The sequence below is a fragment of the Onychostoma macrolepis genome, chromosome 10 (assembly GCF_012432095.1).
Source record: "Onychostoma macrolepis isolate SWU-2019 chromosome 10, ASM1243209v1, whole genome shotgun sequence".
NCBI lineage: Eukaryota > Metazoa > Chordata > Actinopteri > Cypriniformes > Cyprinidae > Onychostoma > Onychostoma macrolepis.
In genome coordinates, this window is record NC_081164.1 from 5,104,551 (window position 1) to 5,117,544 (window position 12,994).

Genomic DNA, 12,994 nt, shown 5'->3' on the forward strand with positions numbered 1-12,994 from the left:
AAAGGTTTTCCTGAAAAGTCACCGCAAGTGGTACATCATAACCGTCTTAAACCTTACCTGTCTTCCACCTATCAGCTTGGACAAACCGTTTCGGGTGAATCATCTCCCATTGCACAGCCTGTTGAAAGGGAAGTACCCACTAGTACTTCTAATTCCTCTACACTTGCTGTCCAGGAGAACTTGCCTTCTGTTGTCTTTACTGGTGAGGTCCCCAGTCAGAGTCCAGCTAGGTCTTTGCTATTGAGACAGTCCCCCCTGAACTTAACTCAAAACACTGGACAGTTTACTGTCACACAGCCTGATGACATGGACACTGTATCCTCAAAAGTGGACCTTGACCGTAGACCGTTAGGTCGCAGGCCTGTCAAATTGCCTGCAAGTTTTAAAGATTATGTTGTGAAATAAAAAAAAAACAAAAAAAAACAAACAAAAAAACACTTGTTATCAGTTCTTTGTTTTAGAACCTTTGCTGCAGTACGCATAAACCCGTATTGTGTGGATTGAAAAATTTGGTTGTATTGCACCAATGATCTGCACATTGTTTTGTCTGGTTTAAGGACATTGTTACTTTCTGTATATTGAAAACTTGGACGTTTCTTTTCCCAAAGGGTAACTAATGTGAAGTTGTTTGTTTAATATCCATTGTATTCTTTTTCTGGATGTTTTTGCCAAGGACTTTTATTTTGATGAGTAGAGTGAGGCGGGCACGGAGACTAGTTGCTCTCCTCCCCAGTTCTATGGCTTTGCTCAATAAAAGTCACTAGCCGTCGATATTTCCAAGTCCATTGTCTTTATTCACATCAACCCACGGGCAGCTAAAACCCCACGCCTTACAGTACCATTGTGCCTGCTCCCTCTTATGCAGGTCCCCTTCGAACGAATTGGCATGGACTTCATCGGACCATTAGAATGATCTGCACGTGTGCATAGCTTTGCATTAGTCTTGGTAGATTATGCAACGCGATACCCAGAGGCAGTGGCGCTCCGCAGCATTTCCGCGAAAAGTGTGGCGGATGCACACTTAGGTTTCATCTAATCTCCCGGGTGGGCATTAAACCGATTCGCACCAGCGTCTACCACCCACAAACGGACGGTCTGGTCGAACGGTTTAATCGCACATTGAAAACCATGATTCAAAAGTTCATCCATGAAGATGCCAAAAACTGGGACAAGTGGCTGGAACCCCTTTTGTTTGCCGTGCGCGAGGTTCCCCAAGTCTCCTAGGGTGTTGGACATCCTAAGGGAAACTTGGGAGGACGGACCTTCAAACAATAAGAACGAAATTCAGTATGTACTGGACCTGAGAACAAAACTCCACACTTTGGGGTGGCTCTCTATGGAGAATTGGGGGTGTGGTTCAGCGAGGTCTGCAGCGGGAGAGAGAGAAAGGAGACGAGTGCTGCGTAAGTAGGTCAAGTGCAAATGATAACACCTGTGTCTCATTTCAGTAATTGGCATGGAGGGATCGGATAAAAGCCACCAGAGAACGGGATGCTGGAGAGAGACAGACTGGGAACTCGAGCTGCACGAGGAGACTGTTGCCGGAGCAGGAACGATACGCTGATTTGTATTCTGAGTTATTTGCTGAATGTTTGGAAGCACAGTGAGTGCCTCTCCTTTTAGTTTGTGCAAAGAGCACGGTAAAATAAAAGTGCGAGTCCCAGTCACGCCGACCCTGTCTTCTTCCTTCCACCCTTGAACCCCATCACATTTTTATTGTTTTTTTTACACACAACATCACAACATCCATTCAAAACAACAAAAAACAAAACAACAGGCATATAATCAATACTTTAAAGAGTTCAGTCAAAAGGAAGAGAGAGAGAGAGAGGGAAAAAAGAAAAAACAAAACAAGTCATTCCTTTATATAATCAAGTATGTTAAAGGAAAAACACAGCCAAGCATCAATAGTAGAGGGCTTGGCCCCGTTAATTCACGCTGTTGTACATTCACAAGTCACTATTTTCAGGAGGCTATGGATCCAATATGTTTTTCCACTCATGTGCGGTGTAAACCAGTTCTGTGTTATCGTCTTCACAGCTGTAAAACCAGCAAACAACATTCTCTTTTGTATTAAGCTTATACATAGACCAGAATCATTAAGAAGACGTAAACCTGGGTTAGCGAAGCAATCAATTTTTAGTAAGGAGGATAAAACCAGGTTCACATGTGTCCATGGATTAATGACGATAGGACATTCCCAAAACATATGAAGAAAAGTACCTGATGATGCAGTATTACATGGCAGTTAAAATTTGGTTGTAGTTTGATTTTGAATCCTTTGAAAGGAGTTATCAAATGTAAGACTTAAGACATTTTTATAAGACCTGCACAAATAAAATATCATATAAACATAGTAGGGCAATGACTATGGTAACATATTAAACTGTAAAATGATTGTAAAATGCATGACTTAAAGGTTTTCACAAAACAAAAAAATGTATATAATTTAAGAAAATGGATAAGTTGTATCAATTATTATATTAACTTAAACAATTATAATTAATCAATTATTAGCCTACATTAATTAAATAACAATATAAATGTAATGTATGCCTTAACTGTTTAACTTTTTATAATGCAGGCACCCCAGCAGAGTGGAAAGAGCATAAGAGCATAAGCAAGGGCGGAAAGAGCATAAGAGATATGGTCTCATATTCAACTGTTTCTCCTCAAGAGCAATCCACATAGAGATGCTGGAAGATCTCACCACTGATGCCTTCATAAATGCCTTGCGATGTTTTATAGCTATCCGTGGAGCTGTAAGAGAAATCAGATCGGATCAAGGGACAAATTTTGTTGGGGCGAAAAACGAGCTGACAAAGGCTTTGGAAGAATTGGACAAGGAGAGATTAACTGCTTACCTATCCCAGAAACAATGTGACTTCATTTTGAACGTACCTGATGCCAGTCACATGGGAGGGGTTTGGGAAAGGCAGATCAGAACAATTAGAAGTGTTCTAAGCTGGGTCCTTTCTCAGAGCGCAGGAAGACTGGATGATGCTTCCTTGAGAACTTTCTTCTATGAAGCCATGTCAATCATAATTAGCCGCCCACTCTCCACAGATACCATCAGTGATCCCAAGGGGCTAGACCCCAAACCATTTACTCACCATGAAATCCTCTGTCCCTCTGCCTCCACCTGGGAAATTTGTGCCAGAGGACCTGTATGCAAGGAAAAGGTGGTGCAGAGTACAATATCTGACACAGCAATTTTGGAGTAGATGGAGGAAGGAATATCTGGCAAACATCACCCTCAGACAACGGTGGCACTCTCCAAGATAAAACGTAAAGGTTGGAGATATTGTCATTGTCAAGGAGGAAGAGCTTCCCTGCAATGAATGGAGACTTGGACGAGTGCTTGATGTTTGTGCAGATGAAGACGGACTGGTGCGAAAGGCCAAAATTCAAATAGGAAATAGAAAGTTAGGGAAAAAGGGTCAACGACTGACTAATCCATCAATTCTTGAACGTCCTATTCATAAATTAGTGGTACTCATAGAGAACAATTAAATCTGATGTATTGTCTAATCTTGAGACTTTTAAGTGTCACAAGTTCATCTGATAGTTTTGAACCAAGAGTCAAATATATGGTTTTAATATTTGGTTTAAGAAATTACTAAATTTATTCAAACATTTACATAAAGTTCATCATAAATTATAGTAATTTGGTGAGAGTGTAACTGTCGAGACATGTTTTCACAGAGTTGTGCATTAATATTTGAGTTCATTTACTGTTTAAAAATACTTGACTAAAATGTATGAATGTGATAGTCACTGTGCAATAAGTAGAAAAAATGCTCCCTTGAAATGTTTAAAGTAAGAGGTTCTTTAAGAAAAAGTTACTATTGAAGCGTAACAGGTCACATGTTGAGCGCAGGACCATTGCATTATGGGTCAATCTAATGTGGATGCAGAAAGTGGTATACAGCCTGAAAAAAGAGTTCCTTTATCTGCATGGTGTAAGAGGGTGCACATGGTAATTCATCTTTAAGTGTGTTGCATTTTGTGTATAATGTTTTATATCAGTTTACGTAAACGATGTTAAGTGTAAATAGTGATGTCATTGGATTCAGATTTGTCGCACGTTCACTTGCATATCAGCTGACACTTGAATGAGAGACTGAGAAAAGGACTGTGAGAAATGCATATTTTGAACATTATATGCTTTATTTCTTGTAGTTTTCACGGTGTCTGCTGAAAAGAGAGAGACAGAGACGCAAATAAACAGCAAAAGACATCTGTATGAAGCGTGGCTATCATTTCATCAGACCAGTGCAGCTACAGAGGTGATGTGGCCCTTATAACATCTGCTTATGATCCTTGATGGTCGTTGGGACTTTAGGTCTTAAGAGACCCTTTTAGCCTTTTGACATTTGCATATAATTCACAGCCTGGCCCCACATTCTACCGTTATATGGGTGCTAAATTGCCAAGGGTTGTCTCCCCACTGTCAAAAAGATCCTAAACAGTTTGACTATCTTTTCTCTCCATCGGACTTCAAACACATTCCAAGAGAACTAAATGACCCTCGGTACCAGGCCTGGCCGACCAGTGGACTACCCCCACGATTACAAGATACATAACACACACATAGAGGCATTTTCTTTATTTAGACCATAATTAATCAGTTACAAATGTATCTGGTATATATGGGTCTCTGCCCAGTGAGGGCACTAAGGATCTATGTAGACCGCACAGCTCAGTGGCGTGGATCTGACCAGCTGTACGTGTGTTTTGGTGGTAAGAGCAGAGGCTCCGCTGTCACTAAGCAGCAAATGTCGCATTGTATAGTTGAGGCTATCTCTTTGGCCTACGAGGCACGTGGCTTGACTTCGCCTCTAGGATTACGTGCTCACTCTACTAGAGCAGTGGCTTCTTCTCAGGCCTTTCTGAAATGGTCGTCGATGGAAGATGTTTACGCTGCGGCAGGATGGTCCTCTCCTAGTACCTTCATCACGTTCTACAGTCTAGACGTGAGGATGGCTCCTGGCTCCCGGGTCTTATCTGCTTGAGCAGACGCTTTCCTTGGTCTCCAGCTATCTAAGGTATGTCAGGCATTATGGTATAGCGTTCCCAAAGCGATGATGTCATCGCAGCATTAAAGTGAACCTATGAAAGGAAACACCTCGGTTACGTATGTAACCCTGGTTCCCTGAATAGGGAACGAGATGCTGCAATGCGGGCCGTTATTGGAAATCTGCTGATATAGCATAGCATACGCGTGGGGGTGGTGCTAAGCGCTATTTGGCCAATAAATTGGAGTGATGGTATAAGGGCTTCAGACATTCGTCACACCGAGGGTGTTCCCAAAGCGATGACGTCATCGCAGCATCTCGTTCCCTATTCAGGGAACTAGGGTTACATACGTAACTGAGAAGTTTTCACAACAAAACCCGCCCAATTGCTACTCAATATTGCGTTTCGAGGGGGGTAAAAATTTCCCCAGGAATTCCCCAGGAATTCCGCGGACTTGGCAACACTGTTCCTAAACCAGCACCGTTGGGTTACTTATTACTGATATCAACCCAAATTGGGTCAAATCAAGTCAGCTTCCTAACCCAACAGTCTTAACCAATCATTTGGATTGAAACAATAATCCAGCGTGTTTAAAAAGTAGGCCTACACAGTGTATGTTTTTGCTAAATCGCTTGCAAATATAAGATTGTTGTATAGCCTATATACCACGTAATATTAGAATACCCCTAATAATAATAGTACCCCTTTCAAAATATTTACAGTAGAAATCATTTGTAATATTGCAGGTTATTACCCCTTTTTTCCCCAAACAAACTTCACATATTATTCCCTACACTATTATTACAAAAAAGTTATACTGTAAATTTTGTTTACTTGCGCAGTATGTTGCAGGTTGCAATAAAAATGAGTAAAAACAGGTCACATACTCACATTTGGTAGTCATTGCACTGACTGAAAACACCTCTGCACAGATGGACTCTAATTTCACCTTTAAATGAACTGCTAATCCAAGAGATTCACATACTTTTGCCACTCACAGATATGCAATATTGGATCATTGGATCATCAGGACTTCTGAACTCATTAAAATCTGATTATGTTTTGGGTCATATTTATGCAGAAATATAGAGAATTCTAAAGGGTTCACAAACTTTCCAGCAGGACTGTGTATATATAAACGTTGTTATTTTTATTTATTTAATTTTTAAATATGACACTACAACAGTTCAGTGGCAGGTTCCTCTTCTGACAAACTAAATGGATAGATCACCCCAAAATGAAACTTTAAGCAGTGATATTTTAGTATTATACAGTATATTAATATTTATAAATATTTTGAATCTGCTTTTCATTTTAATTTTAGTTTAAGATTTAATTTTATGAGCTCAAATTATTTTGTTATATTTTCATTTAACTTATTTTTTACATCAGTTTTAGTCATTTTAGTACTTGAATTCATTTGATTTTATTTAGTTGCCAAGGCAACATTTCTAAATTTTCATTTAAGTTTTTAGGTTTTCATCTTATATTTGCATTTTGTTTGTTTATTTTAGATTTCAATTAACAAAACCAATTTAAATTGTGCTTTGTGCTTTGTGTGTGTGTGTGTGTGTGTGTTTGTGTTTGTCCATGCAATGGCAGTCAATGGTTAACACAACTGGTTGATCATAAAAAAAATTCAAAATATCTTTTCGTATTCATCAGAAGATGCCTTCCATTTTTAATGGGTGTTATTTTTTGAGTGAATAATGTGATATGTATTTTGAGAATAGATGATCTAAAGACCACAGGAACAACATTTTAAAACATTTATTGTATTTGAATAAAAGAAAAACAGCCACTTGGTAACATTAAAGGTGCCATAGAATGGAAAACTGTATTTACCTTGGCATAGTTGAAAAATAAGAGCTCTGTACATGGAAATGACATACAGTGAGCCTCAAACACCATTGTTTCCTCCTTCTTATGTAAATCTCGTGAATAAAAAAGACCACTGAAAAATAGGCGATCAGAACATAAAACCGACTGTGATGCAACAGTCGGGATCACTAACAGTTACGCCCCCAACATTTGCATAAACCCGCCCATGTTCTAGGCCAGCCGCCAGCCGAACCATCAGAAGTTCTGCAGGTATTGTGAAGAAACAAGCGAGGACAACAGCGGAAATGGCAGATCATGGAAATAAATGTTATATTGCAGGCTGTGCAGAGGATGTGAAGTGCAGGAATGGGTTTGTGTGTATTCAGAAAAGCACAGAAAGCAAATAACGCGTTCTAATAAAATAACGTGAGCCACTAAAGGGACATGGTTAGCTCCTTGCTATCGGTAGCCTGTTACATTACATAAGATTTCACTTACCACATAAACAGAGTAAGGAGGATGCCAGGATGACTGAGGACGATGGCGAATGATTTACAGATCCTGAGCACCACTGACAAGCATCTGATCTTGTAAAATGTGTGGTAAGTACTGCTGCTCCATAGTATAAACAGAGTTCATACGATTGCGAATCTCCAAAGTGAAAGTGAAACTAAAAAGTGATCGTGTATTTGAAAGTAGTTTCAGTGCCCCGCATATTAATAGCGGCTCCCTGATGCCCGCATTTTATTTACAGTATAATTACCCAACGATATAACTGCGCGAGAAAGTATTGAAATATATATCTTCCCTGTGTTTCCTTCCTGTAAGCTACTGAAATGAGCTGCACTGTGAAACAGCCAATCAGAGCAGAGCTCAACATTGAGCCGCACTGTGAAAATATACCCTTCCAAATGAGCCAATAAGAGACCGTTTCATTCTAGGGAGAAATCCTAGGGTTTTAAATGGACATGTAAAACCGTTTCTGGAGAATTTTTGCCCTTACCTAAGCCACATACCTTCTATGTAGATATCAGAGAACAATTTAAAATATTGTATCAATGCATTCTATGGCACCTTTAAGGCAATTTTCTGAGCAATTTTGGTAAGCCTCATAAATATGATTTATGAGAGATGCCACATTACTTAATCATTTGGTGGAGTCCAATAATTAATTTGATAACTTTATGGTGTGGTAAGAAGTCAACACACCTCTGAGGATTCAATAGCTACTCAGGCCTTACTAATCACTCTACAGAGCCATCCAAGAAACAGTGTCAATAAAGTCATTGCACCACAGCCGTTGTATCAGGCCAAACCTGAATCGGTGTCCCTTGGCGTGACAAAGTATAAATATGTTGATTCAACATTCAGTTCGCTTCTAATTGAAATTGGCTTACAGCTTAACACACTTGATGTCACCAACAGAATAGCCAAACATACCACACAGTCAGCAACCATCAAAGCGGAGAACAAATACTGGGTGTAAAATGACTTTTTTATTGGTCAGCTTCTGATTTGACTACAGTACTGTTTCTGCATTTGTGCTAAAGCTTGGTAGATATTGCGCTCTGGATGTTGGTTATGTGTATTGAGCTCAGTTTAGAGCATTTGACTTCGTTTCTGGTGCATTATCTTAAAGTCCTCTGTGATCTCAAGAACAGTTTTATTTTTTGTCTCAGGCACGTGGAACCACACGAAAACATCAGAGAAGAAGCAGAACACAAAAAATATGAGGAAGCAGAAATAATCCAAATGCTCCTGCAATGGAAAAATACATTAGAAAGGATTAAGTAACTGTGAATAAGACATGTTTCAATGGAGCATTCTATCACTTTGTCATCTTAGACTTATACTGCCCCTAGCGGTGTGGATGTATGCAAAAGCACAAGTTTTCAGATTCCAGAATCTCTATGTATAAAATGTTTCTGTACCTTTCATTTTTCAGCAAAAAACAGGGCATAAAGCCATAAAATGATAAAGGCTCACCACTATGAGAGAAAACATCATGCCCACCAGGAAGAGTCCCGTCCAGTTAAGGAAGCAGGCTACCATGAACGCTGGAGGTCTATACAGGACTGTGTGAAAATCTCACCAGGAAGTGGTGCTGTCACCCCAGCTGCGGAAGAGAGAATTCACAGGAGAAAAAATCACATGATTAATATAAACTACTTTAACTCTACTACGATGCATTTTTTTGTCACTTCTGAAGCTCAACAACTCTAGTTCCCATTCACTTTAATTATATAATAAGCGCAACCTGAGACTTGAAACCTGTGGCAAAGATTTTCAGTGAATAACAATTTAAATTCTAGTCTATTCCTCACACAAAACCATAGTTTGACTAATAAGCACATGAGATGTGAAAGCTGTGGAGAAGATTTGAAAAATGACCTAATTATCATTCTGTTTCTCACATAAAACTATCATATGACCTCAGAAGATGTGGAATAAAACATGTGATTCATATAAACTACTTTTACTGTACTTTTATGATGCATTTTGGCATTTTTGAAGCTTGACAGCTCCAGTCCCCATTCACTTTCATTATATAATAAGCGCAACCTGAGACTTGAAACCTGTGGCAAAGATTTTCAGTGAATAACAATTTAAATTCTAGTCTATTCCTCACACAAAACCATAGTTTGACTTCAAAAGACATGGAATATAGTGCGAGAGTACTACTTTTAATTCATTATGCTTTTTGTCTTTTTTGAAGCTGTAGTTTCTGTAATTATATGAAAACAACAGCCTCTCTTTGTGTGTTGATCGATAATCATATGGGTTTAGAATGAGATTAAAGGTGGGGTATGTCTTTTTTCAAAAATGCTTTAGAAAACTGAGTCGGGCCCAGTACCAAAACAAACTTGTAGCCAATCAGCAGTAAGGGGCATGTCTACTCATGATGTGAGGAGAGAGCGCTCAGTGCACATGACGGACATTAGCCAAGCTGAGCAACGACAGAAAGATAGAGATGGCGGATAAAAAACAAAAGAGGAAAACGTCTGCGGAACAAAAGAAGGCTTACACCGTGTCTACACCGGACATGCCGCGCCGAAGTCTGTCTACACTGGACGCGACAAATCGACCGTTGAAAATCATTTGAAATTTGTGTCAATATGTCATAAATAGAACGCGGCAGCAACTTTGTCGGGGATTTGTCGTGTCGCGGCATCTATTGTAGACAGCATCACTGATTATAATAAGTTCTATAGTATTTGAGAACTCAAGGAGCGGGAAGGCCTGCGATCAGATGTTAAGGTTGATTTGTTTCTTCTCGATAGGTGAGTAACATTGGTTATGCTTTGTTGATGAGTTTAAGACTTTTTCTAATAAATATCTCTGCTGTTTCTCTACATTCACGTTAATTCATAGTCATTTCCACAACACCCTGTCATTTCCATCACCACACATTTTTTTAAAATATTGAAAAAGTTCTCATCACACATTAAAAATGTATTCACAATTTATGAGGTCATGCTCTACTTAATATAAAAATTCAAGTTATTGGAGTCAGTGCATCAAGAGTCACCACGCTCAGACGTCTTCAAGAAAAGGGCTACCAAGCCACTTCTGAACCAGAGACAACGTCAGAAGCGTCTTAACTGGGCTGTGGAGAAAAAGAACTGGACTGTTGCTCAGTGGTCCAAAGTCCTCTTTTCAGATGAAAGTAAATTCTGCATTTCATTTGGAAATCAAGGTCTCAGAGTCTGGAGGAAGAGTGGAGAGGCACAGAATCCATGTTGCTTGAAGTCCAGTGTGAAGTTTCCACAGTCAGTGATGATTTGGGCTGACATGTCATCTGCTGGTGTTGGTCCACTGTGTTTTCTGAAGTCCACAGTCAACGCAGCCATCTACCAGGAACTTTTAGAGCACTTCATGCTTCCTTCTGTTGACAAGCTATATGGAGATGCTGATTTCATTTTACAGCAGGACTTGGCACCTGCCCACACTGCCAAAGGTACCAAAAGCTGGTTCAATGACCATGGTGTTGGTGTGCTTGATTGGCCAGCAAACTCACCAGACCTGAACCCCATAGAGAATCTATGGGGTATTGTCAAGAGGAAGATGAGAGACACCAGACCCAACAATGCAGATGACCTGGAGACCACTGTCAAAGAAACCTGGGCTTCCAGAACCACCTCAGCAGTGGCACAAACTGATCACCTCCATGCCACGCCGCATTGAGGCAGTAATTAAAGCAAAAGGAGCCAAGTATTGAGTACATATACAGTAAATGAACATACTTTCCAGAAGGCCAACAATTCACAAAAAATGTTTTTTTTATTGGTCTTATGAAGTATTCTAATTTGTTGAGATAGTGAATTGGAGGGTTTTTGTTAAATGTGAGCCAAAATCATCACAATTAAAAGAACCAAAGACTTAAACTACTTCAGTCTGTGTGCATTGAATTTATTTAATACGAGTTTCACAATTTGAGTTGAATTACTGTAATAAATGAACTTTTCCACGATATTCTAATTTATTGAGATGCACCTGTAGAAAACATTTTAAAATTGTAACATTTCAGAATATTGGTTTTACTGTATAAAACATATGCAGCCTTGGTGAGAATAAGTGACTTCTTTGAAAAGTATTTAAAAAATTTGTACTGACACCAAAACTTTGAATGGTGCTGTATATCGAATGGCATTAAAGGGACAGTTCACCCAAAAATGAATTCTTTCATCATTATGTAATTTCAAACATGTATGACTTTCTTTCCTCTATATTTCATTTGTTTTTAACCATATGACCTCAAGTCAATGGAATTCAAAACAGCATAGATAATATCCAAAAAAAAAAAAAATCTTAATTTTTGATAATATCTTAAATTTTTGGGCAAACTATCCCTGCAACATTCTTCAGCATAAGCCTATGACCTGACATGGACGTCTGCTATATGGATGCACTTCCAGTACCTTCCACACACACCTGCCAGATGTCCAGCATACAGGGTTCCAGCCAGCCCTCCCATGCAATATATGGACACAATGAAGGACCAGATGAGAGACAGCTCCCAGGACTCAAGAGAGTGACCATAACGCTGCTGGCAGGTGCTGTTCACCAGCTCTTTAATAAACTTGAAATGTAAGCACAAGTCTCAGTTGGTTATGTAATTTATTTTATTTTACTGAACCACAGCGTTTCACAGGTTAGCACCAACTCATAAGCTCTGATATTTGATTTGATAGACTTTATTAATCCCACACTGGGGAAATTCACTTGTTACTGCATACTCCACAAGACCAAGCACAATACAATAACAAAAAAAAAGCATACAGCCATACTACACAGTGTTATAAAAGAGGTCAAAGCTACTGAGCTGCAGTAACAGGCTGCCACTCACGCGGCACCATGTAGTTATGTATTGATTCTTTGATCCTTTGGGGACGCCACATCTTAAGACAGCAGCTGAAATGCATTTGATTAATACTGATTACCTCCATCCCCCCTATTTGCAGCTCAGGAGAGACAGTAAATCAGCCTAAGACACTTTATAACCGAACGTGGGTACTTACAAGTGATGGCGAGTTAAGGACAGAGATATGGAAGCCGTATTGAAAGGTTCCTCCTATTCCAGCTATGAAAATGGCTGCAACAAGCACAGGGCATCTCGCCTGCAAAAAAGGAACATGTTTTGCGAAAACTGGACAATCAAACTATGATGTAATGTAAGAGCTGGCCTACCAGTTCTCTTAAAGCCCCCGTCATTGTATGTGCAAATGCAGCATCCTCTACATGAAGTCTTTATAACAAGTGAAGATGACAAAGCAAGAACAGAAATGTCTGACTTACTGTTGATGTGTAACTTTTCATGCTCGGTTGAGTTTTGGGTGAGAAAAGCAGGTTAAAGTTGACGAGTCAGATTCATCTTCACACATCTCTCAGATAGTACTTGTCATTGGAGTCACATGATAACATATAATAACAATAATAATTCACCAGGCATCACATATCCTATTGTCTCCACATTTGTATTCGATTCTTACATTTCTTGTTAATTTCCTGTGTTCTGTAGATTCAACCAAAAGCTAATAATCCAGTGTGCTTGTGCATTTGTGATTCATGCCACGTATAAACAGAGCGAATCACCAATCCAATAATGTGCTATTTCACTATCTCCAGATGCCCTAAATATTGAGGCCATGGCTTC

General features: G+C 39.4%; 1 protein-coding gene across 3 annotated transcripts; it reads right to left on the reverse strand.

Moving 5' to 3' along the window:
• Nucleotides 1-6,822: 6,822 nt before the first annotated feature.
• Nucleotides 6,823-12,595, reverse strand: LOC131548436 (solute carrier family 2, facilitated glucose transporter member 11-like). 3 transcript variants are annotated; one of them, XM_058789697.1, is made up of 5 exons: nucleotides 12,529-12,595; nucleotides 12,360-12,458; nucleotides 11,773-11,920; nucleotides 8,827-8,956; nucleotides 6,823-8,598 (listed from the first exon to the last, which is right to left on the reverse strand). In XM_058789697.1, the coding sequence occupies exons 1-4, from the start codon at nucleotides 12,550-12,552 to the stop codon at nucleotides 8,886-8,888; spliced, it is 342 nt and encodes a 113-aa protein (XP_058645680.1). In that variant the 5' UTR covers nucleotides 12,553-12,595; the 3' UTR covers nucleotides 6,823-8,598; nucleotides 8,827-8,885. The 3 variants fall into 3 exon arrangements, 2 of the variants coding, with proteins under 2 accessions (XP_058645680.1, XP_058645681.1); XM_058789698.1 differs by having other exon boundaries at nucleotides 11,760-11,920; XR_009273153.1 differs by lacking the exon at nucleotides 11,773-11,920.
• Nucleotides 12,596-12,994: the final 399 nt, after the last annotated feature.